Here is a 27,724-nt window from a genome sequence, read left to right on the forward strand (position 1 = left end):
GCTCTATGTGACTCAAAGACTGGCCTTCTAACTAATTTAAACAAGTAATTAATTATTCAACTTTGATAGATTGATGACACATGACTCTTCAAAAAAGAAAAAAAAAGAAAGTAAATGCAAAATAATAACAATAAAATAATTCTAAATAAATATAAAAATATTTTAAGTACCGGTAAATGCATTTATCTCTATGTAATTATTAGATTTATCCACCAGATGGCAGAATGGTTTGACTAGCGGGAGAAAGAAACAGACTCAATGTTAAATGTCTCATTTGCCATTAGCTGAATTATCTTAATTACAAATAAGGTGGTTTACACACACACACACACACACACACACACGTGTGTGTGTGTGTGTGTGTAAAATCTGCATCGGCTAAGTGGCTTTATTTAATTATTAAAGACAAGTATAGGCCTAATCTATTAATCGTCCCAATGCAGGGTTCTGGATTACATGTCGGTCAGAAGTAGAGCCTCAGTGGGGCGGTTCTTGTCGGGAGTGAATGACAACGTAAGTAGACTCTACTGGATGTGTAGATAACAAATCCTTGGGTTTTAATATAAATTATTTTAATGCGCATGAAAACTCAGTAATGATGCATAAATTACAGGGCAAAGTAGTAAAGCCAATTGGGGGTTAACTGAAAACTTTCGGGGCTTAGTCCACTGGCAGCGTCACCCCTGCAAATAACCAAAAGAAAATGCAGCATTCACGCCATATCGTTATCACCGTAATTTCGAGATGACAACACGTGACGTTCTACCACCTGCAGATGGTACAGCGGTCACCTGGTACAAGCCATAGCTCTAGATCAGTGATTAGCTCAGTAACCTCCCGGTTCACAAGTTGTAATTACGAGTTCTAAAATGACGTGAACGCATTTTATAAGCTGAAATTTAGTAATTACGGGAATTCCGATATAGCGTGAATGCACCTTTATTTAACAAGAAGCCCAAGTTCTGATTGGTCGAGAGGAAGCGAACCACATTCTCGGAATGGCTAGAACTCGATACTGCGAGTCTCTGGCCATCCGAAGCATAGATATGTATAGATAGATTCCCCATTCGACAGCTCCTAGCACGTAGAGGTCTTCGATGTAAAGCGGTCAAATGAGGTATCTAGGTATAAACGTCTAGGATCCGAGGCATTCGTTAGGTGTCAGTCGACAGATGGCGCTGTGGAGACACGTGAGTTGTTTGAGTCAGCGGTGCTGTCCTAAAAGTAGTGTGTGTGTGTGTCTGCGTGTGTTTTTAAGTGTACTTAATATCTAACATCTTTTGCTAAATTTGTTGTACGCTATTTTGAATTCATTTTCTGACCATACCTTCTCATGCTTGGGCATAGCTATCGTTTTAGATCGTGAATCTCAATATTCTACCCTCAGTCTTAATTGACAGTAGTTGATATTCGTTAGGTCGGGGGGCGCGTTGAATCCAATGTAAACAAACCCCGGTTAGCGGTTGATGATTAGGGTTTTTCTTCCGAAAAACTCGCCTGGGATCGCTGCAGCAGCTTTCACCAACTTGTAAAGTGCGTTGGAGTCAGCGGGAGATGATTTGGCCGTGTATTCAGGCCTTGGACTAAAGTTGATGTCGTTTAATTGAGTCTGTCAGAGTGTCAGATTCGTCTCGAGGCCTCATATCTGTGGATGAGGAAGTGAACGGACCAAGCTCACCCAGGTGATCAAATGCTTTTTGTTTTATTTGTTTTATTAGGAGACTGAATGATAAAGAAATTTTAGTTACCTAAGCCCATCAAAATCACTCAGTTAGCTGTTTAAAGTCGTTAGCATCTTGGCTCAATGCTAATTTTGGCCTAGAGAGCTAAGCGGCTAAATGTGTTTATAAATATGATTACGGGCCGTAGTTATATTCAGTATTGTGTCTTGGTGCAGACGAGACTAAATTGAATACTAAATGGCATTGTGAACTCAGTAGAATATCAGTATGTAATCACATTTGGGTAACTTTGACCTGCCATAGTTTTGACAGGTGCTCGCGAGCTAACCACTTAAACATAGCTTGTTTATTAGCTTTGTCTGCCGTTAAAGGTTATCTATACATTAACTGAAATATTATTTTACTGTTCATCATATTATGTTTAATTTTGTAAGTTGTTACTATATTTTACTCAAACTGTCATACATGGTTATGAATGAGGTAACATTAGAAACATAGACTGTATTAAAAACAGGTAGAACCCTATCTTAGGACTTAAGACTTATCTGATAAGCAAGCTATTTATCTGTAATTTGACATTTTCTTGTTCTTTAGATATTTTAATCAAATAGTTGTGTGTGTATATCAGTCAAACTAGCTGCTGCTGTCGTCTAGCGTCATTCATGATTTTGACCGATTTTGCCAGCTGAAGTAGTATTTGGGTCTTTTAAAGGAACAGTTCACCCAAAAATGTTTCTCACTTTTTGCTGTTCTGTAGTAACCGAGAACAATTTAGTGGCAGTGATTTCACTGTAGTCTTTATAGATTTTGAATGATTTATTGTCACTTCACGCAAATATTTCACGTTAATTTTATTAATGAATAACGCTATTATTTATTTAATAAATATGTTGTTTTCTTGTGTAGGAGAAAGGATCCCATTTCATGGGAGAATCCTCTTTCCTTTACTCCTGGGTGAACCAGTGATCTGTGAAAATGGGTATGTGCTCAGTTTTTTTTTTTTTTTGCCAAATTGTCAAAATACTGAAATCATTTTCATCTATTAGAAGTACAAAGGATGCAATCTTTGTTTATATTGAGAATCCATAATTATAATGAACATTTGTTTTAAAAATACCTTGTAGATGAGCAGGAGGCCCTGAATTCCATCATGGAAGACTTGGCGGTGCTGCATCGATCCAGTCGACCATCTGGTCTGTCTGACCTGGGCAAACCCAAGGCCTCCTCTCCCAAGAACCAGGTCTGCTTGGACTCTTTTGTCATTCGCATCGGCACCAGCTACTTTTTTTTTTTTTTTAAAGAAAAAAACTGTTCTCTCAATGTAGAATAAAACGCATTATGACAAATGGGTATTATAAGTTCAGAGTCACAGAAAACGGCTTACTATGTTGAAAAATAAGGTGGACACTGTAAATGTGACCACAGTTAAATAAGTCTGATTACATCATTTAGCTGTACACAGGCCTTCATACTAGAGGACTATGTAGTTAAAATGTCTTGATATTTTTCAGCTTGTTTAAAATTATGCAACATTTTATTTCAATATTTCTGTACTAATTTTTAGTCTGAAGAGCCTTTAAGTTAAACTAAAGAGCTTGTGTTGAACAGCCTAAGTAGACCCAATATGTGAAATGCAAGATGTGAAATACTGTAACAGTCTTGTGAATGTAACCTACATTTTCTTTTAGCCATTATGTATTTATAAAAATTTTAACTCATTACTGGAAATGATCAACTTTAAAGGACAGTCCACCCAAAAATTACCCATTTTTTCAAGACATCCTAGGTGTGTATGTATATATATATATACATTGTATATGACAAATACAGTTGTCCAGGCTCCTCCCAGCTTTATAATGACAGTAAATAGTGCCATATTCTTACACAAATGCATCAGTTCTGCTCAGAAGGCCTTTATTCAGCCGTGTGGAGCACTTTTTATGATGGATTCATGCACTTTATTTTGCTTCAAAATCTTGACCACTATTCACTGCCCTTATTAAGCTGGGAAGAGCCAGGATATTTTTAATATAACTCCATTATATTATTCTGAAATAAGAAAGTCATATACACCCAGGAAGGCTTGGGGGTGAGTAAATCATGGGTTAGTTTTAATTTTTGGGTGAACTACCCCTTTAATGACCCCCCCCCCCCCCCTTACAAAATTTTCAAAAAGAGGTGCTCTGTATTAACAGAGCTGTGAGACAAGAATGGATGAATATAATATATCAACACAGTCACAGCCAAATTAAGAAGTGTACTAAAAAAATTGCGATATTCACATTGTTGCTTATTTTCTAGTTCACACAAATATAATTGTGAATATAAATTTATATTGAATATTTTCTGTGTGGCCCAGTGCTATCTCATACTGTTGTGAATAAGAAATGGTGTGCATTGATAGATGGGTGAAACTGTGCTTTCTTGTCCACAGAATGATGTAAGGGTGAAGTTTGAGTACAGAGGAGAGAAGAGGTAGTGACCACAATTCCTGCTTCTGCTCTACATCACTTCCTATTTTTAGCACTTCCCTCTAGAGGTTTCTCTTAATTAAACCTGTCCGAAAGAGCCCTGTAAACGCTGTGTGATGGATGTCGCGTCAGCTGCTCCGAACCTGTAATATTATTCCCAGTCCTTTAGGATCACTTTACAGAAAATATTTTGTTCTAAGCCAAATTAACTAAAGGGCTCCTTATTTAGTAAGCGTTAGTTAATTAGTGATGTATTTTTGGGGAAGTCATGTGTTTGTGTGCATCTGGGTGTGTATGCAAAGACTTAAGAACCAAAAACCTTTTATTATTATTTATTCATTATGAACTAGAAAAGCAACACATGATTTTTAAATGTACAATTCTCAGTTTAAATTCTCATACTGGTTAAAAATGCCTTTACAGTTGCCAAAATATAACTTTTTAAATGAGCAAGCCCACCCCAGGTGACAAAAAGTAACACAATATTAACGTAATGCATTACTTGCCATAAAAAGTAACTAAGTAATGCAATTAGTTACTTTTTTTTTATGGAGTAGTGCAATATCATAATGCATAACTTTTAAAAGTAGCTTTCCCCAACACTTGCACTCACTATAGCTTTAATACAAACCTAATTATGTAATTATTAGAGAATGTATTTGGAGGAACCATTTACTTGTTTCTGTCAAAGCAGCAGATGATGGTGTGGTTTATGATTTATTGTGTGATTCACTTAAGGATCCTGCAGTTCCCTCGACCCGTCAGTCTGGAAGATCTGAGCACCAAAGCTAAAGTAGCGTTTGGGCAGAGCATGGACCTGCATTACACCAATAATGAGGTAAAGAGTGCTACAGCTTTATCATATTTATGATATATTTATTTGAATGCTTTCATATATGCCTCTTTTTCTTTTCTCTGCCCTGTAGCTTGTGATTCCGTTGAGTACTCAGGATGATCTGGATAAAGCTGTGGAGCTGCTGGATCGCTCGGTGCATATGAAGAGCCTAAAAATCCTGCTGGTGCTCCCCTCCTGTACTCAAGTCAGTGGGCATTATAAACCCCGTTCAGAGAAAAAGTGCTAGTCTGAGACCTGTGACCTAATCTAAAAGCTAAATGTTTCAAATGTTCTTGTGCTTTCAGAACTCTGTCTCCAGTAAAGACCTGTTGCCAGCTTGTGAGAACCTGGACAACACAGACTTTAGTGTTGCAGATAAAAAGAACATGCTGGCACTCATTGGTGGGTTGCATTCAGTGTTTTTGAATTGCATCCTTGACATAAATCAACATTAAATTAAAATGAATGCCCATTCTTTGAAAGAAAAACATATCTTCATAGTGTTTTAGTAAAATATAGTGACTTACTCTTATCTGAAATGACATTCCATTTTTCTCCTCCTGATTAGACAAATCACTTTTACTTTTCAATCCCACATCTTGATCTACCTGACTCTATTCTATTCAGATTCTAAAGTGCGTGATGTGTTTTTTTTTCTCTTGCTGCTTCTCCAGGATCTCAGTCAACCGATCGTAGCTCTCCTCCTCCAGGATATATTCCTGATGCTCTGCAGCAGGTGGCCAGAAACGGCTCTTTCACAAGCATCAACAGTGAGGGCGAATTCATACCAGAGAGCATGGACCAGGTATGAAGTCTACCACATCTGGTTGAGCTGATGTGGGTGTACTGATCTGTAGCATTGTGTCCTGATTGCTCATTTATCTGTTCCTGTCTCTATCTCTATAGATGCTGGATCCTTTGTCTATGAGCAGTCCTGAGAATTCAGCTTCAGGCAGCTGTCCTTCACTGGACAGTCCACTTGACAGGTTAACTTCTAACTGACGCACACATGCAGCCACAATCAAACTATTATAGAAGACAGACTGAACTTATATTCACAGAATTCCTTTAGCATGTCAGTAAAGGTATTACGCAGCCTAGCAGTTAAGAATCAACATTAATAATAAGAATGAGTGTTTCTTAAGCAACGAATCAGCATTTTAGAATGATTTCTAGGGATCATGTGATACTGAAGACTGAAAATTGAGCTTTGCATCACCGGAATAAATTACATATTATTGAAATTTGAAATTGCAATAATATTTATCCAAATTAGTTGTATTAAATATTAAATTATATAAAATAATTTCTGCCTTTTTTTTTTCAAATAAATTCTGCCTTGGTGAGCATGAGAGACTTCTTTAAGATCTGACTGACTCCAAAATTTTAAAGCGTAATGTACAGCTCATGCTTGTAGTTAAATTGTAATAGTGTTTTTTTTTTTTTTTTTCCTCATCTCTTACAGTGATGCCTATCCCAAATCCCGTATGCCTCGAGCCCTGAGCTACCCTGATAACCATCAAGAGTTCCCTGGTAAGCTGTTGCTGATCTTTCTTTCAGCTTTGATGGCACATGAATACATTAGTTTGCATTTCGAAGTCTATCTTAATTATTTCTGCTATGTTTCACAGAGTATGATATACCAGTGTTTGAAAAAACAGGGAAGGGAGGAACCTATCCTAGGCGATATCCCATCTCGTTTGGTCTGCACGACTACAGCGATGGTGAGGTTATGTTGGACCGTGGCCATTTTTCCAAAAAGCAAAATCACTCTGTTCCTAAATTGGATCATCTTTCTCCACTCAGGACGAAAGACCTTTCCGAGGGCGCGGCGGACACAAGCTCATGATTTTCGTTCTCCGGTAAGTTTCAGCCCAACTGAGCAGAGGAGCCCCAGCACTAGCAGTGGAAGCAGCATCTTCACTCCTGAGCTAGAGGAACTGGGGCGCAGACGCCGCGGCAGCGACATAGAGCCCACCTCTAACCCCACTCTCTCAGTCATGGACACCAGCCCTCCAAGCCGCTGTGAGTGGATTTAGGCTTAGAGGAGAATTCTGTTGTTTTTTTAATCTGGGATAATAAGAAATGTTAATTGAGCACCATATCAGCATATAAGGCTGATTTCTGAAGAATCATGTGACATTGAAGACCGGATGTCTACTGAAAATTCAGCTTTGCCATCACAGGAATAAATTACATGTAAAAGCACATTAAAATATAAATATTATACTGTATTTTTCAGACTATGTCACACTCTTTTTTCATAGTTTGGCTGGTTCTGCGACTTATAGTCAGGTGCGACTTATTTATAAAAATTAATTTGACATGAACCAAGAGAAACGAAACCAAGAGAAAACATTACCGTCTACAGCCGTTAGAGGGTAGACGGTAATGTTTTTTCTTGGTTCTAAATAAATGCGACTTATAGTCCAGTGTGACTTACGTGTTTTTTTCCTCATCATGGCTATTTTTGGACTGATGCGACTTATACTCAGGTGCGACTTATAGTCCGAAAAATATGGTAAATAGAAATCTAGCAAAAAAATTAATTTAAATGAATTGGTCAAAAACCAGAGGGGAAAATGCTGTTAATCTCAGTCAAATCATCTCTTTTCTTTGTGTATAGCCCCTCGGGCTCCTACAAACTGGCGTCTAGGGAAGCTTTTGGGGCAAGGAGCATTTGGGCGAGTGTTTCTATGCTACGATGCAGACACTGGAAGAGAACTGGCTGTTAAACAGGTGCAGTTTGATCCAGATAGCCCAGAAACCAGCAAGGTGAACGTTGTTTTTCAGGCTTTGTAAAGTTAATGTGGTGTCTGTGTGAACCTTCGCACTTATTGTGGTTTGGATGTGTGTTCAGGAGGTGAGTGCTCTGGAGTGTGAGATTCAACTGCTGAAAAATCTTTTCCATGAGCGCATTGTTCAGTACTACGGCTGCTTGCGGGACACGCATGAAAGAACTCTTTCTATCTTTATGGAGTACATGCCTGGGGTAAGTATGTGCTAATTCACTTGAACACATGTTCTTGTATGCTAACTTTGTTTTCTAAAGGATTTGCGGCGTTGGAGAGCTGTGCAATTAATCGAAATAAGAGTTTTGATTTTGGCCTCCAACGATTATGAAAATAGAATTGGAGTAAAGCAATTATCACGCCCCGTTCCATTCCCTTTCCAGTGGTGCGCTTGCATCCTCAGTAGAAGCCTGATTTCACGTGCAAATCAGTATAATAATGTAACGTGACTTTTGCAAAATGGGACGTGCTTGATTTATTGAAGTTGAATAGATTTATTCATGTTTTTAAAAGCACAAAAGAGAAGTTGCACTGTTCCTCAGGAGGATTTCTGTGCATGTGCTCAGAGACAGAACAGAACTAGGACATGTACAGTCAACCTTTAGCTTAAGTTGCTTGGCTAAACGGTCAAATATACGCAAAAATGCGGCACTTGGTGATTATTCACGAAAACTCTTGTTGGTTATGTAATAAGCGAATGTAAACTATTGAAAATGAAAATACGTGTAAGAGTGTGTTTTTGTGTGTGTGTACATATGTGTGTGTGTGTGTGTGTGTGTGTGTATATATGTATATATGTATATATATATATTTTGGTCATAATCGTGATTTATGACTTTTGCCATAATCAAGCAGCCCTAGTATCCTAAAATAATCAGTAGTATTTTTACAAATTAAAATGTTACACAAATATCTGAATGTGTATGTTTAAGTAGATTGTTGTGGTAATTATTTTGATGATCTCAGAAACAGTAAATAAACACAACAGTTCTTAGTTCTTTTCAAATCAGACATGACTGATTGCGATTCAGTAATAGAGACATTAATTTTGATTTATCCTTGTAAATATTTTATTTATTTTTTTGAGAGAGAAACTATTTGCAGTCATGTCTTGTCTTCCTTTTGAAATGAGAATGTTCTGTTCCATAGGGTTCCATTAAAGACCAGCTGAAGTCTTACGGTGCTCTGACGGAGAATGTCACGCGTAAATATACACGGCAGATACTAGAAGGCGTGTGCTACCTTCACAGTAACATGATTGTCCACAGAGATATCAAAGGTGAACCAACTGCATGTGATGTTGTCAGTTATTATGAACTCAATGGTTTTTTTTATATGTATTTATGTATACACGGTTTAGATGCAATACATGTAGCACTCAAACTTCTTTTATAACTGTCCTTTAAATGTCTCTAACTTCTAATCTGCATTGACATGTCCTGTTCTTTCATCCATATAGGTGCCAATATCCTTCGGGACTCTGCAGGTAATGTGAAGCTGGGTGACTTTGGAGCGAGTCGGCGGCTCCAGACCATCTGCTTGTCCGGAACAGGCATCAAGTCAGTGACAGGTACACCTTACTGGATGAGCCCAGAGGTCATCAGCGGAGAGGGCTACGGCAGGAAAGCTGATATCTGGTAAGCCAGTCTGCATGAAATAAAACTACTTATCCATGCATGTTTCATTTTTTACAATTTGTTTTTACCTACTAATTTTTAATTGAAATGACTTAATTCGATGGCGAAAGGACATACTTCTCTCAGGTGACACATACTGAACTGCTCCAATCATTTAATAATTAAACCAATCACTTTCTTACAGTTAACTGCATGTGTATGTTACATCTGTCTGCATTCTGTCAGCAATAAACAATGGGTAGAACCAAGTTCTGATATTCTGAAATTCTGTTTAACTTGAATTTGCATCACGACATGGAAGGGAAATGCTATTTCCATTTCGGTATGAATTAAAGCCTTTTAAGCTGAAATTGTGATACTTGTGGGCCTCGACAATAAGGAGATCTGATGGCCCAGGTTCAGCATAAAAAAAGACTGTCCTGTTTCTATCACATTGAAAGAACACTATTAGCAAAGATCTGTATATGTTTTTGTATATCTCACATTAAGAATGATGGTAATACCACTCTGATTCCAGGAGCATCGGCTGTACTGTTGTGGAGATGCTGACTCAGCGGCCGCCCTGGGCGGAGTACGAAGCAATGGCAGCCATTTTTAAAATCGCCACACAGCCCACTAACCCCACTCTGCCGCCTCACGTGTCGGACCACTGTCACGATTTCCTTAAAAGGGTTTTTGTGGAGACAAAACAGCGTCCCGCTGCTGAGGACCTATTACGGCACACTTTTGTCCACTAGCCACTCCCCCTTCCATCTCTGACCACTCAGAGACTTCCATAAGTGTGGGAGGACCACTCCCTTTTGAGCCTCCTCCCAGCAGGCCTACGAGCCCCTACCTGGACTGGAGTGCATAGCGAAGAGGGCAGTGGCCTAATCTCACTCCTCTGCTGGGGCCGGAGGGTAATTTGGAGCAGCTTGATTCCGTATAAAAACATTGCACCTTAATTTCACTCGGGTAAGTACCCCTAAAGACTAACGGAAATCGGTACCCCCCCAAAAAACTAGAGGATATTGTCTTTTAAGGGGTTTCTTTTATTCATTTTTTTAATGCTTTGATCTGGGATATCTGATTGGGTTCTGGATGCACTGGGTTAATGCAGAAAGATCTTGGAATGTCATCCCCAGAGCAAGGCAGGTACACCAATACGCTGCTAAAGGATAAAAGGAAACAGAATAGATGACAGGACGCAAAGGACTCTCCAGCCCGGCTGTCATGGCTTCGAAAAGTTCTCATTTTCTTGCACAGTCCTCTTAGAACACACACACACACACACACACGTACGTGAACTCTGATCAAAAATCTTACTGTAGATACACTCACTATGCTGTACAAACAGTTATGTTTGCTGAACTCTCTCACCTTCTGATTGCAACCGCACACTGGAGTGTATTCGCTCTGTCTAGCTCTAGAATTGGTCAGGATCTTGTACCCGTTTCTGCTTAGTTTCTGTTTTTACTGTGTGCCTTTTTTACAACTTCCCCTTCCTCTTTTTATTGTATTCTGCTTTAAGAGTCCAGTCATTTTTCTAGAATTTTATAAGTTTAATGCACAGCTACTCACAAGTCGTTTTAACTTTGGTCTGTACTGGAATTATTTAGGACAGTTTGGCTCTTCGTACTGTTTCTAGGTCAGCATGAGCAGCCTCTGCCTTTTCCCCCTTTGGTCCCTTTGCTGGTTCACCTGTGCATTCTCTTAACACAGTGCCGTACACTTCAATCTGATCAGGTAGGCAGGTTGAATACACCTTCACCAAAGCAAGAAGAAAAACACAGACCACACAGCCAGGGTTTAGTGCCTGGACATTTTGCAGTAAGAATTGATCTGATTCCTTGCTCTCCGTATGAAAGTTGACACTGTAAGTGCACTTCTAATCAAGACTACACAACCTGGATCCTCTCTGCTGATATTTTCCATACCAGACGTCTGATGTTCCAGTTGTTCTCATCAGATGTTCTCAATCTAATGTACATCCCTAGGTTTCAGAATATGTGGAATTTCACAAATTGTAACAATACTCAGCACTTGATAGTACTTAACGGTTTGCCTATAAATGAACCTCGCTATCCCACGATGCCTTGGGACAGGACATTTCACCCGTTCACACTCTGTCAGCACTTGGTTACACACTCCCTGCTAGTGAGCACTCCCGGATAATTGCTGTTCAATTCTCATTCAGAGATATTTCCTCCACGTTGTTCTGCGGTGCCTGTTTTCAGATGGCGTGCTTGCGTACCTTTTGGGGTTACCCTTTCTCCTCCCTTATTCCAGTGGGTTTGTTTTCTTTTATTCTTTGTGTCACAATCTGCCATTCTTAATTAGAAAGCTATTTATTATTCCCTCTCATAGACATGAGAGTATAGTACTATTGAATTTACATACGCATATTTTAATTTAATAATCATAGAATGTAAACACACTTCAAATTTAAGCAGTGATTTCATATTGCTTACTTGTAGTGACCTGAGAATAAGAATGAGCTTCATATTTAATGTCCGTTCACACGGGACACATTCTTATGTTCTGTTTGCGCAATCTGTAAATAATTGGTTTATTTAACACGTGGGTCAATAACATATATTAATTAAAATTATTTTACTAAGCAGCCTTCAAATATTATTATTTTATTTTTTAAGAAGAACTTAAGTAAAATAAATATTTTTACAAAATTTCTTCACTGTTGTTTGCTAAATCAAAGCTGTGCTAAAAGCAACATGCTGAAATATGGAAGAAAAAAACACTTAAATCAGGAAATTATATTATATACATACTCTTAAAATATTTATGACCATCTATTTTTATGACCGGCTAATTTAGTGTTCAAAAAACTTGATGTAAATGAGTAAAAATGTCATTTAAAAATAATAAATTTAATAAAATCTTTTTTTTTTACTTGAAAATTGAGATTTTTTAAAATTAAATATATATAGTTAATATATATAATATAATGATTAAAATATACACTACTCATGTACTCAAGGAATGTTATTGGTTACACCTTTTTTTTCTTTAAAGAAATGAAACTAACTCATGAAACCAACATGAATGCATTTTGAAGAATCATGAATGCTATTATTTGCCATTGACCCATGTGCTCTCCTCTCATTGTTCGATTAAAACAACGAACACATCTATAACCATTCTTTTCAAATGTGATCTTTCTAGCGTTTCAGTGTAAGAACACGTCCTGTGTGAACGCTGTATCTGTAGATTGTGACAATGTGAAAGAACCAGCTTTTTGCTGTAAGTAAGGGTAACTATAGCAATGAGTCTGCATGTGGTACTCGTTTTTCACACTCCAGGCAAACGTTTCCAGTTTTCTGTTAGTGACAAAGTAAGTCTACCTCCACTGTGTAGTTACTTGGGAATGATTTCATGCGGCTGTTCCGGATCATGATATCTGGGAGTGGAGGACATAGAAGACCCGCTCACACAATAGATCTACTTTATTAGTAGTTCTCTATCCGAGGCCCTTCAGTCATTTAAACACAGGCAGGCAAACTTTGCTTGCTCTTGCACCTTGCAGCTTTTTTAATGTGTTTTTAAGATGCCATGTGATTTGGTCCAGCTGTTGCCAAACTGGGTTTCTGTGGCAGTATTTGAAGGAATTTCTCCGCACCCAGTATAAGGGGCTAACTTTCCTGGTCTGTAGAGGTTTAAAGTGCCAGTTCATAGAACTAAAGCCACATTAATTTCATTTTAAGCATTACTCGTTCAGATGGTGTATAGACATACTACACAAAAAGTAGGCAGTGTATGTTTGTAATGTATGTACTGTTCAAATGTTCTTTTGATGCTGAAATGTTTGCACATTTTGAGACCATGATTTTTACACTGATTTTAATACGTTTGCCAGTGTTCGTCGGTCATTCTGTAGCGACGTGTGAGCTTGTGTGAATGCTTGTTTTCTGTTCATGCGGATATGAGATCAAACGCTTGCCCTGGTTACCAGCTTTGTTGGTTCGGTTGGTCACATGGTCACTCACTGACGTAAAGTCTTCTTATGTTTGAGGTAAACATTGCCTCTGTTATGCTGCAACTTGTTCCTCAAACAAACACACTTGCGAAATTAACAGACGAACGATGTTGGTTTTTGTAAGTTCAGAATTAGAAAATAAGGAGCTGAACGTCTAAATGCTGACTGGTGCCAAAGAAACTGACTTGGACCAACATGACTGGTATCCTGGCCTGGTTTGTTGTAAAGCAAATTGAGAATCTTCCTACTGGAATATAATGCCAGATTTTAGTTTTCACCACTAGGTGGCATCATTCAACTATTTGCGTGTACATACATTTTACTTTGAAATCTCTCTCTGGTTTCCCAATAGAGTCCCATAGCTGCAGAATGCATTGTTTATTTCCGAAAGTAATTACAGGAAGTTCTCCCTTAATTCAGACGGGCTGGATTCAGCGAAACCCGCCACTGCTGCCACTCCAGGGTCATGAATGCACTTTGTATTTGTTTGTGTGAGTGTGTTATTGTCTGAGTGTGTTTGTCTGTTTCATTGAGACGTCTTTTCTGTGTTCTGGTTGAGTGAGATTATTAGCAGCGCACTTAATGCCTTGTGCCCTGTACAACTGATGACAGAAAAGTAAAAACCGAGACGAAAACAAAAGAAGATTAGAACTCTGAAATGAAAAGTATGGTTTTTGTTTTTAGACAGTATCTGGTACAGAACTTATATCTATATCTGTTTGTCCTCTTTGTCTATGTATGAGAAAAGCCATGTTTGTAATTCAATTTGGTTTGTGACCAATAAGCCTGTTTATATCAAATCTGTATATCAGTGGTACGCATATTTTTTTTAAATATATATCTATATATTTTTATTTCTCTCTTTTTTTTTTTTTTTACTCAAAATTTTAAGCATGATTGGTATCATAAAGGCCCACCAGGTCTCTGTGGTCTGCTGATGGCAGGACTGATCAGCCTTTTTTGCAGGATGACATCATGAGATTGTCTATGACAGCTGGCACTTTGTAAAGTGTTGCTAATGATGATGAAAATAAATAATAAAAGATATTTATTTCACATTTCATGATGTTATATTGATTGATTGATTTCAAGATTATGCTGCAGTACATTTATCAGCAATTACTAATTTGCAAGAAAAGCCTAAAATGATCAGGGAAAAGCCTAGAAAAAGTCTTGGAAATGTAGTACATCTTATAGTCATGTATTTTTAGAGTTACAAATAGCTCTATATATATAATGTTGCCATAGCTTGCAAAAGTTTGTGGTCGATGAGGTTTTAAAACAAAAACTAAAACTTTTTGAAAGAAGTCTCTGATACACAGGGTTTTATTTATTTGATTTAAAAAATACAGTAAAAAATGTGATCTTGTAAAATATAATTACAACTTAAAATAACTTTTTTATTTGAATACATTTTAAAATGTAATTTATTCCTGCAAAGTTGTAACCATCATTACTCCAGCCTTTAGTGTCACGTGATCTTTCAGAAATCATTATAAAATACTAATTTAGTGCTTACACTTTTTGTTTATGGATATCAATGTTGAAAACAGTAGTGCTGTTTAATATTTTTGTAGGTTCTGTGATACAGGTTATTCAGGGTTCGTTTAGAGTTCAAAGGAATGACATTTGTTTGAAATGTAAATATTTTGAATCTTTTAACATTGATTCATGTGTGACAGTTTTACTCGCACTATTTTGTAGAATGCATTCATCTTCATATCCATGGCATTCTATTTCCTTTTTTCCTAGTTTATTTTACTACAATTATGTTTTTATTTTAATTTTATGTATTTTAGGGTTCAAAGCTGTCAGGTTTCTCTCACTCGTTATAGGACAAAAAATTCAAGTGGAAATATATATACAGCAGCATATAGAAGGACCAGTACACACACACTCTCTCTCTCCCTCTCTCTCTCTCTCTCTCTCTCTATATATATATACATTCACCTAAAGGGTTATTAGGAACTCCTGTTCAATTTCTCATTAATGCACTTATCTAATCAACCAATCACATGGCAGTTGCTTCAGTGCATTTAGGGGTGTGGTCATGGTCAAGACAATCTCCTGAACTCCAAACTGAATGTCAGAATGGGAAAGAAAGGTGATTTAAGCAATTTTGAGCGTGGCATGGTTGTTGGTGCCAGAGGGGCCGGTCGGAGTATTTCACAATCTGCTCAGTTACTGGGATTTTCATCCAGTATGCGGCAGTCCTGTGAGCGAAAATGCCTTGTTGATGCTAGAGGTCGGAGGAGAATGGGCCGACTGATTCAAACTGATAGAAGAGCAACTTTGACTGAAATAATCACTCGTTACAACCGAGGTATGAAGCCACAACACACACAGCCTTGAGGCGGATGGGTTACAACAGCAGAAGACCCCACCGGGTACCACTCGTCTCCACTACAAATAGGAAAAAGAGGCTACAATTTGCATGAGCTCACCAAAATTGGACAGTTTAAGACTAGAAAAATGTTGCCTGGTCTGATGAGTCTCGATTTCTGTTGAGACATTCAGATGGAGTCAGAATTTGGCGTAAACAGAATGAGAACATGGATCCATCATGCCTTGTTAACACTGTGCAGGCTGCTGGTGGTGGTGGTGTAATAGTGTGGGGGATGTTTTCTTGGCACACTTAAGGCCCCTTAGTGCCAACTGCGCATCGTTTAAATGCCACGGCCTACCTGAGCATTGTTTCTGACCTTGTCCATTCCTTTATGACCACCATGTAACCATGGCTACTTCTATCCGGATAATGGACCATGTTACAAAGCTTGAATCATTTCAAATTGGTTTCTTGAACATGACAATGAGTTCACTGTACTAAAATGGCCCCCATAGTCTCCAGGTCTCAACCCAATAGAGCATCTTTGGGATGTGGTGGAATGGGAGCTTCGTGCCCTGGATGTGCATCCCACAAATCTCCATCAAATGCAAGATTCTATCCTATCAATATGGGCCGACATTTCTAAAGAATGCTTTCAGCACCTTGTTGAATCAATGCCATGTAGAATTAAGGCAGTTCTGAGGGCGAAAGGGGGTCAAACACAGTATTAGTATGGTGTTCCTAATAATCCTTTAGGTGAGTCTATATATATATATATTACAATGAACATCTTTTCAAGATCATAGGACTCAGAACTTAAATATATATACACAATGTGTGTGTCACCTTTATATAATGCTTTTAACAATATACAGTACAGACCAAAAGTTTGGACACACCTTCTCATTCAAAGAGTTTTCTTTATTTTCATGACTATGAAAATTGAGATTCACACTGAAGGCATCAAAACTATGAATTAACACATGTGGAATTATATATGGAATTATATACATAACAAAAATGTGTGAAACAACTGAGAATATGTCATATTGTAGGTTCTTCAAAGTAGCCACCTTTTGCTTTGATTCCTGCTTTGCACACTCTTGGCATTCTCTTGATGAGCTTCAAGAGGTAGTCACCTGAAATGGTCTTCCAACAGTCTTGAAGGAGTTCCCCGAGAGATGCTTAGCACTTGTTGGCTCTTTTGCCTTCTGTCTGCGGTCCAGCTCACCCCTAAACCATCTCGATTGGGTTCAGGTCCGGTGACTGTGCACCCCATCACTCTCCTTCTTGGTCAAATAGCCCTTGATGCCTTCAGTGTGGCTCTACAATTTTCATAGTCATGAAAATAAAGAAAACTCTTTGAATGAGAAGGTGTGTCCAAACTTTTGGTCTGTACTGTACATTGTAACAAAGCAACTGTGTGTGTGTTATATATATATATATATATATATATATCAATTAAATTCGAATAACTACATTAAATCAACATTTGATGTTGGCATCCCTTACATTTAAAGCAGATTAAATTTGTACCTGGTATTGTATGGTGTATCCTGCTTTTGTGGAGAAAATCAACATAAAGTGACCGGGGAGCTCCTATGATTAAGCGACTCGCGGTTTAGGCTCTGTTTGTGTGTATATTGTTTTATTTGTTGTGTTTGGTTTAAAATGTGCGTGCACTTGGTGTGCAGTCTTTCCTTAAATGATGTATGCCGTATTTTTATAATGTATACTGCTATTGTGGACTTATTTGTGCTCTCAACCTGGTTTGTTGTAAAGCAAATTGAGACGTGCTCTCACGTCTCATTTTCAAACACACATAAAATTCTTTCCTTAGGTTTGATCATTCTTTCTTTCCTGTTTACAGTGACTATTACTGTATTAATTTTCATTTCATTTTACTTTACACTTTTGAGAAAACGCAAACTCACTTAAACATTTTTTTATAGAGTGTATTGTTGCTCTCATATCCCATTTTCCAACATAAAGTTTCAGTTTTTGTAAGAATTATTGTGCAAATGTACCATGCCTATTACCATATGAAACTGACTCTTGTTTCATAAATAGTATTGGTCAAAATTGCTAGGAAATACCCTTCTGACAACATACACTTGAGTTATTAGTGTCACATATAAATAAGTTAAAATCTTCATTTTAACCTTAGGAACTGATTAATCACCTCTTTGAGCGGTCCTTATTTGTGTCCATGGTTTATAATTTTTAGTTAAATTTCTTATGTCTTCGCTTTTATAGCCCTGAGGTTGTTGCATTGGTTAATGGTGATTATGCCTGCAAAGCTATTATTTGTTTTGCTGTGTTTGTTGAATAGGTCTACTTAGCTGCGATTTCTTGTTTCTCCTTACCTGTAACTGATCGATTACAATTGAATTAAAATGATAAATCTCAATTAAAATCCAGATACAACAAGATTACACAAGGTAAGATAGTTGACAATGCAAAGTAAAAATAAGTAAAATAGTATCAGTGCCGTTGTTTGAAAATTATCACACTTTTATTTTAATTTTACTTAACTGTATTTTATCGTATTCTATGTACTTTTATAAATATTATGCATTTTATATAAATACATGCTATTTATATATATTTTACTTTTTTTATTTGCCTTTCTTGTTTCAGAAAACAACTTTGTGCATCTTAAGGAATAATATCACTTTGGGCACACTGTTGTATATCCATCAGACTGCACAACAGTGCCTACTGTGGCAACAACACCTGGGAACATTTATTGACTGTCTTCTGCACACTGATGCATACACCTAAAATCATCTTCTCATATTAGGCTTTTGTTTAATTGCATAAAAAATTTAATATGTGCATTTGTATGTGTGAAATGTCATATAGGTCACATAATCCCTATCACATCTTATTTCTGTATTTCAGTCTTAAAGGAACACTCCACCGTTTTTTGAAATAGGGCTTATTCACATTATTTCCTACATTTAGATGGGTGGGCAAATGCATTTTTGTGTCAGTGCATGCATTGTTTTAGTTTGACTGGGTCGGCGTTAGCTTAGCTTAGCACAATGAATGGAATCCTTTGTTGCCAGCTAGCATGGCCTGAGTAAAAGTGATCAAAAAATTAAAAAAGCCCCACCTAATTACTTCTTGTGGCCTGTGTATTCACAACGAGTACAAATAGCGATCCAGATTAACACTAGGCGATTTCCTAGGCAGATATTGACTTGGGACTATATTATGGGGAAACACAGGCGAAGCACTGCTGCTTAGGCGAAGCACTGCTACTTCGGCGCAGAGATATCACGCAAAACATGAAAACATCAACTCTATGTGAATACAGGTATAATATGGGTCGATCTATACATGCGTCATGATTAAAATAATCACTGACTCTGTGGACAGCTGTCCATTTGGTCCATTCGGCGTGGGCCATTTTTTCCAGTTCACTTTGTCACACCGGAAAAAAAAATCGAGTACTGCAGAATGGATCAGCGCCGTGAAATCCTCTGTAGATGTGACACAACTTCGGCACGCTCATCTTGATCTGACGTGTTGAGGCTGGTCATCAATGGAAAAAACATGTCCCACTCTCTACAGCACAGACACTCTATATTCGGCATAGATTGGCATATTCCCCCACATTCACACCACCAGTTCATGTTGGCTCTCATCCTCACGTCCTCAGGCTGTTGAGCGATCGCAACATCCTCCTCCTGTTGTTCTATTTCCAAAGCACGCAGCTCGTCTTCTGTAAACTCTGGTTCAAATAGGTATGGTTCTGGTTCTTGACTGTCTGAGAAGTCACCCTCTTCGTCTCTCTCAAAATCAGCCATGTTCATCGCCATTCGTGTACTGTAAGGAAAATAGCCAGGCAGCTACTATTCACGCCGGTATGTTGACGGAAGTCGTGGGATTTCATGTGTTGCGTGATATCTCTGCGCCGAAGTAGCAGTGCTTCGCCTAAGCAGCAGTGCTTCGCCTGTGCTTCCCCATAATATAGTCCCAAGTCAATATCTGCCTAGGAAATCGCCTAGTGTTAATCTGGATCGCTATTTGTACTCGTTGTGAATACGCAGGCCACAAGAAGTAATTAGGTGGTTTTTTTTTTTTTTTTATCACTTTTACTCAGGCCATGCTAGCTGGCAACAAAGGATTCCATTCATTGTGCTAAGCTAAGCTAAGCTAACGCCAACCCAGTCAAACTAAAACAATGCATGCACTGACACAAAAATGCATTTGCCCACCTATCTAAATGTAGGAAATAATGTGAATAAGCCCTATTTCAAAAAACGGTGGAGTGTTCCTTTAATAAAACTCTTTAAATTACATTAGGATGTATTGCAGTCGATCAGTCAATAGCCTACTGTTATTTCAAGGTGTCACTGAGTATTGAAAGGTGCCTAATAAATTGTATTATTATTATTATCATTAAATTATTGTAGGAGTAAGCGGCAGCAGAGGCTGTGGAAGAATGGCACCAAGAAGTTCTGCAGAGGCAGGAGGACTATAATTAGTTACAAGCATTCTGTATAATAAAAACGGCAACAAATAAAAATAAAGGAAAGGAAACCTCAACAATTTTTCCCATCGAAACATGACTGTTTTCTACAATTTACACTGAAACAATAATAGACTACTATAAATAATAGCAATTTTAATCTCAAAAGATAAGGTATACGTTTCAAATTAGGGCATTTAACAGGAAGCAAGAGCTAAATTAGTTTACCCAGGTCTTATTGTAAATGTCATCAATTAGAGCCGGACTTCTTTTTGTGCTCTTAATGACTTATTATTATGTGAATTAATACAGTAATAATAGTCAGGGTGACAGTGAACTGCAATCAATTGAAAGAACGAGCAAACCTATAAAGGAAAGATTTTTATGAGTGTTTGAAAATAGAACATAGTGTAGAAGTGTTTATTCCCTTAGACACTTGGGAATTGAGAATTTTCTCCAAAATTATACAGTAAAAAATATTTGACTTTTTTTTAAGCAATAATCTGGGTCACTCTGAATACTTCTGAATTGAAAGAATGAGCTAAGCTATAAAGCAACTGTTACGAATGGCTCGAGAGGAAACAGTTGGTCATGGTTAACAGGGCTTTTTATTACGGTGCACAGTGACAGTCACTCAATAGTGGTGGGAAGAAAAACAAAACAACAAAAAAAAAACCCTTAGACACAACAGAATATAAACTGCACAACATAAAGTCAAAGCAATCTATATCAATGAACACAACCTGACCTGTATGTGCAACTGCCCTACATGAGCAGCACTTCCCCAGAGACCCTCTCCTCGCCTCCTATCTCTGAACTATCCTGCTATCGTTCTGGAGCCATCTTATAGGCCCGACTCCTCCTACTCCAGAACATACCATATGAAAGATAACACGTTTCACCTACATCATACGAATGCATACTGAAAATAACAAAAACCATCACAAAAATAATAAAATACAAATAAACATACATACAAGAAGTCATATACAAGTATACATAACATACATATTCAAAGGAAACAAATAACTTGAGAAACCTTCCTCCCTTACAGCTATGAGAATGGACTCTCCGGTGACATCACTCACAGGAACAAGATGGCGGACACAAAGACCTATAGAGCTCGGGCGTAGACGTCATGGAATGGTCTTCAGATGACTCGGATCTCTTTTTTGCTAAAATTAGAAACAATATTCCACACATTGATAACTCTTTTAAAAAGTTATGTGATTCGGATCTTAGAGTTGAAGAATTGGATTCAGTTGTTATGAAGTTGCCTTTAAATAAATCTCCAGGGACTGATGGGCTCACTAATAATTTTTTTAAATTTTTTTAAATTTTTTTGGAAGGATTTAAGGATTTTATTATTTAATGCCCTAGCAGAAGCTATTGAAAAGAAAGAGTTGATAGAAAGTATGAAGCAAGGATTAATTACACTTATTCCTAAAGCTGGCAAAGATAAAAGAGTTTTAGATAATTTGAGGCCTATTTCTTTACTCAATACGGATTATACGATTTTTTCTGGGGCTATTGCTGCTAGACTGAAAAAAGGTATTTCTACCATAATTAGTGAGACACAGTCAGGCTTTTTAGAAGGAAGGTCAATTCATAACAATGTTAGATTGGTTTTAGACTTACTTGACTATAGTGAGGTGGTTCAGGGAAGTGGATTTCTTATTTTTTTAGATTTCTTTAAAGCATTTGATGCGATAGAGCATCCATTTATTTTGAAAACTCTGAAGCACTTTGGTTTTGGAAGAAGATTTATAAATTTAATTGAAATGTTATATAATGATATTAATAGTTCGGTAGCTCTAAGACATAGAACTTGCACACGATTCCCTATTAAAAGGGGAATTCGTCAAGGTTGTAGTAGTTCCCTATTATTGTTTATTATAGTAGCAGAGTTGCTATCGATATTGATTAAAAATAATGGTATTGAAGGGTTATCAGTGTTGGATAGACAAATTATAATAAGCCAATTTGCAGACGACACAACGTTGTTTTTAAAAAATGAACAACAAATTCCTTTAGCTTTACATTTGGTTAATATGGTTTCTAAGGCTTCTGGGCTGTATTTGAATTTAAAGAAATGTGAAATGTTAACTTTACATGAGTTTCCTTTGCAATCATTATTTAATATTCAAATAAAGAAGGAAGTAAAATATTTAGGGATTGTTATCTCTAGAGAGAAAGTAACAATGGAGAATAAAAATGTATGGAATAACATAGAGAAGTGTAAATTGATATTGAATAGATGGCTGCAAAGGGATCTTACAATCTTTGGAAGAGTTCTTTTGTCCAAAATGGATAGTTTGTCTAGACTCATCTACCCAGCCTTTTCCATGCCCATTTCAACAAAAATGATTAAAGCAATAAATAAGATGAATTTTAAATTTATTTGGAGGAATAAATGTCAGTACATAAGAAAGGATGACATGATTAAAAAGTATGAAGATGGTGGAGTAAATGCGATTGATTTTGACGTTATGAATGGTGTATTGAAATTAAAATGGTTAAAATCCTTCATATGTAATCATCAATCCTTTTGGTATATTGTCCCAAGTGCAATTTTTAAAAAATTGGGTGGAATTAATTTCCTTTTACGTTGTGATTTTGAGTGTACCTCTTTACCACTAAAACTTTCCGACTTCCATCAGCAAGTCCTGCTTTATTGGAAATTATTGTTTAAGCATAATTTTACGCCTCATAACACTGCAGTTTGGAATAATAGATATATAAAATTTGGTAGAAAATCAGTTTTTTTTGAGGAATGGAAATCCAAAGGGATTTGGGCTGTTGCCCATTTTTTGGATGATAATGGGAATTTGTTATTACATAGAGAGTTTTGTGAGAAATTCCGACTGCAATGTACCATTAATATTTACAATCGAATTATTAGAGCCATTCCAGTTGCTTTAAGAGTAATCGTTAAAGAAGATATTGTGAACTCCAAAGTTTCCCCAGAATTGAGGCAGCTTTCCTTAGAAGGTCATGATTTCTGTAATAAAAAATGCTCTAATAGAGTTACTAGAAAGTTGATTTCACAGGTTTTATATCCAAACCCAATTAGACGAGAATATGTGCTTAAAGATTTTGATAGGAATGAAGTTAAAAAAATTAGAAAAAACTATTTGTCTTACCCCCTCCCTCCAAAAGTTAAAGAGGTGTGCTTCAAGATTATAAATGAGATTTACCCTACCAAAGAATTTTTAAGGTTAAAATTTAATTTTGATACAAATGATTGTGTTTTTTGTGAAAAAAGTATTGAAACTCTAGAGCATGTTTTTTTTTGGTGTGATTCAGTTCACTTCTTTTGGAGTGAGATGCAAAATTGGTTATGTTCCAAAGATGTTGAATTTTCACCATTCAATGTGAAGGTAGTTAGGTTTGGTATTTTTCATGAAAACAAAAAGTTAGAATTTTTTCTCAATTCTCTTATTTGTTTTGGGAGGTTTTTTATTCACAAATGCAGATGGTTTAAATCTAAACCCAACTTTATTCATTGGTGTAATGAGCTAAAACTTTTATATAAATCCTTAAAATTTGTTAAGAATAAAAAAGCCCTTAAAATGACCTCTGTGTTGGAATTATATAATTTAATTTAAAAGCCCATTTTGTATTATTGTTTTTTTTTTTTTTTTTTTTCTTTTATTTGTTATTTATTTATTTTTTTGATGTGTTTGTGGTTATAAGTTTGGTTATGCTCAACCAAGGCTGAATAATTGTGGTTATTTTTTTGAAAATATGTTCATGTACCTTGTTTGGTTGTAATGTTGTGGAAATAAAGGCAAAGAAAAAAAGAAAAAAAAAGAAAAAAAAAACGTCATGGAATGGTGCATTGTGGGTAACGGCGGCCATTTTAGAGGCATCGCAAAGCAGGTTTGTAATAAGATAATAGCCAGTCTCCAGAAAAAGTTATAGAACGTGACAAAAAAAGTTGCCTATACCTATACGGACAAACTTAATAATGAAGCCAAACAACGCTACTTAAAAAAAAGAGGTTGTAGGCGGAATCGATCCCTATGAACACATGAAAGTTTACCAAGCCTCAGTTTCCCTGATAATTTCTCCTACCGGGTCTGTGGAGTGAGCGCTTACACCTCCGATCAATTTAAAAATGTCACTTTCACTTTTTAAAACGTCACTGGAGGCTCACCTGCAGATCACAAATGGATCTGCAAATTAAACGTGGAGAAAACAATCTTTCTCACTAAGGAAATGTTAACATTAACCAAGCATCAGTGGTGACACATACACACACACTTATCAGATTCTGCGAGCTATGAAGCTTGTCTATGCGGGTTTGTTACACTTCAGGAGTAATTACTCACCTATCATACTATCAAAATCCACTGTTTTCCTCCGGTAGTTCTGTAATGCGGTATAATATTGACGAACATTCACCTCAGACACAACCCACCATTCACCAAAACAAGACGCTTAACTTCCTATTTTGAAGTTCGTTCCAGTTTGGAACGAAATTTGTTAAATACAGTCAGCACAAAAATATCAAAAAGCAAATTAAGTTCAGGATTGGGTCAAAAGAAAATGTTTAAACAAAAAATACAGACACTAAACTGACTCCCTTACTGGCCAAAAACTAGAGAAAGCGTAATGTGTTTGTGTCTGAGTTTGTGTGTGTGTATGTGAGAGAGAGAGACCATACACAACATGTCTCACCATAACTATGTATTATAATATTATCGAAGGTGATGGTTTCCCTCCGTACAGCGGCGACCCAAGCCATCTGACGCCTCTTGGTGATTTCAGACACCTTGTGTTTTTTTTCCAAGTAGGAAAATGTTGAAAACTAATATGTTTCACGAGGCGTTTGCCCTGTCGATCATGAAACCGATTACAGCAGTTCACAATACAGCAATACTGAACCATTTCCCAAAAAATAATCAAAATTAATGACCAAATGACCAACGTTACCTAATGCCTACTATACAGTACATCTACTTCTGTACCGCGACTCCCACAATGCATTGCGACGTGACGCAACGATCCCGACCTCTATAAATAGACTGGATGTCTAACTGAGAAGGTTTGGCAAATGACTCTTGGAAATAACATGGACAAATGAACTGTGGTAAGCATAATCTGCATCTCTCTTACACTGTATTCAATAAACTATGTGAATCAAATACTTGTGGTGGTGATTTATTTCTATATATGCGAAAAGACAATTCTATTATGCTATCATCATAGGCACTCATGTTATGGTTGCTAGTTCTCACATAACTCAGGTAAAACTACATACAGGACATCATCCAATTTAAAGCACACAGTGACATCGAATGTTACACAGGTCCATGCCTACATGAATCTATGTCGGCTAACCCACTACAATACATGACACCGGTGTATGTGTGTGTAGTCCATAGTAGCAGGCTCACCCTGTGACAGGAACCCTTTTTATGAATGTTGGAAATGGAAAAAAGTGCACGTGCAACAATGAAGTTTGATGTTTTGGGTGATTTTGCGTTTAGTTTTTTTTTTAAAACTATACAGTAAAATGCCTTGAAAATTAATACACTGATTGTCAGGGTCACTCTGAATACATATGATTTGAAAGAATCGGCTAACATATTAAGGAACGCTTCTTATGTGTGTAGGAAAATGGGACAGAAAGTGCAATTGCTAGGATGCATTTTGTTGCCAAAATATAGACAGTGATTGAAATCACATAAGATTCAAACAAAGACCATTCAGGTTTGGAATAATGACTCTGTGGAAACTCTGAGGGGGTGTTTTGAAGCAACTCACCTGGAGCAGCGAGAGGAATTTGGATATACTTTATGACTTTGTTGGCTCATATACAGTCTTGTTCAAAATAATAGCAGTACAATGTGACTAACCAGAATAATCAAGGTTTTTAGTATATTTTTTATTGCTACGTGGCAAACAAGTTACCAGTAGGTTCAGTAGATTGTCAGAAAACAAATGAGACCCAGCATTCATGATATGCACGCTCTTAAGGCTGTGCAATTGGGCAATTAGTTGAATTAGTTGAAAGGGGTGTGTTCAAAAAAATAGCAGTGTGGCATTCAATCACTGAGGTCATCAATTTTGTGAAGAAACAGGTGTGAATCAGGTGGCCCCTATTTAAGGATGAAGCCAACACTTGTTGAACATGCATTTGAAAGCTGAGGAAAATGGGTCGTTCAAGACATTGTTCAGAAGAACAGCGTACTTTGATTAAAAAGTTGATTAGAGAGGGGAAAACCTATAAAGAGGTGCAAAAAATGATAGGCTGTTCAGCTAAAATGATCTCCAATGCCTTAAAATGGAGAGCAAAACCAGAGAGACGTGGAAGAAAACGGAAGACAACCATCAAAATGGATAGAAGAATAACCAGAATGGCAAAGGCTCAGCCAATGATCACCTCCAGGATGATCAAAGACAGTCTGGAGTTACCTGTAAGTACTGTGACAGTTAGAAGACGTCTGTGTGAAGCTAATCTATTTTCAAGAATCCCCCGCAAAGTCCCTCTGTTAAAAAAAAGGCATGTGCAGAAGAGGTTACAATTTGCCAAAGAACACATCAACTGGCCTAAAGAGAAATGGAGGAACATTTTGTGGACTGATGAGAGTAAAATTGTTCTTTTTGGGTCCAAGGGCCACAGGCAGTTTGTGAGACGACCCCCAAACTCTGAATTCAAGCCACAGTACACAGTGAAGACAGTGAAGCATGGAAGTGCAAGCATCATGATATGGGCATGTTTCTCCTACTATGGTGTTGGGCCTATTTATCGCATACCAGGGATCATGGATCAGTTTGCATATGTTAAAATACTTGAAGAGGTCATGTTGCCCTATGCTGAAGAGGACATGCCCTTGAAATGGTTGTTTCAACAAGACAATGACCCAAAACACACTAGTAAACGGGCAAAGTCTTGGTTCCAAACCAACAAAATTAATGTTATGGAGTGGCCAGCCCAATCTCCAGACCTTAATCCAATTGAGAACTTGTGGGGTGATATCAAAAATGCTGTTTCTGAAGCAAAACCAAGAAATGTGAATGAATTGTGGAATGTTGTTAAAGAATCATGGAGTGGAATAACAGCTGAGAGGTGCCACAAGTTGGTTGACTCCATGCCACACAGATGTCAAGCAGTTTTAAAAAACTGTGGTCATACAACTAAATATTAGTTTAGTGATTCACAGGATTGCTAAATCCCAGAAAAAAAAATGTTTGTACAAAATAGTTTTGAGTTTGTACAGTCAAAGGTAGACACTGCTATTTTTTTGAACACACCCCTTTCAACTAATTGCCCAATTGCACAGCCTTAAGAGCGTGCATATCATGAATGCTGGGTCTTGTTTGTTTTCTGACAATCTACTGAACCTACTGGTAACTTGTTTGCCACGTAGCAATAAAAAATATACTAAAAACCTTGATTATTCTGGTTAGTCACATTGTACTGCTATTATTTTGAACAAGACTGTATGTCTTTTTGTGCTGGTAATGTTATCCAGATGAGGTCAAACTTTATTCAAACAATAAGCCATGGGTCAGTAAA

The 27,724-nt window shown here is 37.2% G+C and overlaps 1 protein-coding gene across 1 annotated transcript; it reads left to right on the plus strand.

Annotated features, from left to right (window-relative positions):
• The first annotated feature begins 1,164 nt into the window (after positions 1-1,164).
• Positions 1,165-14,446, plus strand: LOC113050870 (mitogen-activated protein kinase kinase kinase 2-like). The gene is made up of 17 exons (XM_026214282.1): positions 1,165-1,682; positions 2,589-2,661; positions 2,807-2,922; positions 4,117-4,157; positions 4,892-4,991; positions 5,080-5,193; positions 5,294-5,390; positions 5,663-5,793; positions 5,895-5,974; positions 6,454-6,521; positions 6,620-6,712; positions 6,795-7,013; positions 7,615-7,763; positions 7,849-7,980; positions 8,930-9,059; positions 9,240-9,417; positions 9,935-14,446. The coding sequence occupies exons 2-17, from the start codon at positions 2,658-2,660 to the stop codon at positions 10,152-10,154; spliced, it is 1,872 nt and encodes a 623-aa protein (XP_026070067.1). The 5' UTR covers positions 1,165-1,682; positions 2,589-2,657; the 3' UTR covers positions 10,155-14,446.
• Positions 14,447-27,724: the final 13,278 nt, after the last annotated feature.

This window comes from Carassius auratus, chromosome 31 (assembly GCF_003368295.1).
Source record: "Carassius auratus strain Wakin chromosome 31, ASM336829v1, whole genome shotgun sequence".
NCBI lineage: Eukaryota > Metazoa > Chordata > Actinopteri > Cypriniformes > Cyprinidae > Carassius > Carassius auratus.

Coding starts and splice junctions, on each gene's coding strand:
- LOC113050870 (XM_026214282.1), top strand. Junction 4,992..5,079: donor TGCATTACACCAATAATGAG/GTAAAGAGTGCT, acceptor TCTGCCCTGTAG/CTTGTGATTCCGTTGAGTAC. Junction 9,418..9,934: donor GGCAGGAAAGCTGATATCTG/GTAAGCCAGTCT, acceptor CTCTGATTCCAG/GAGCATCGGCTGTACTGTTG.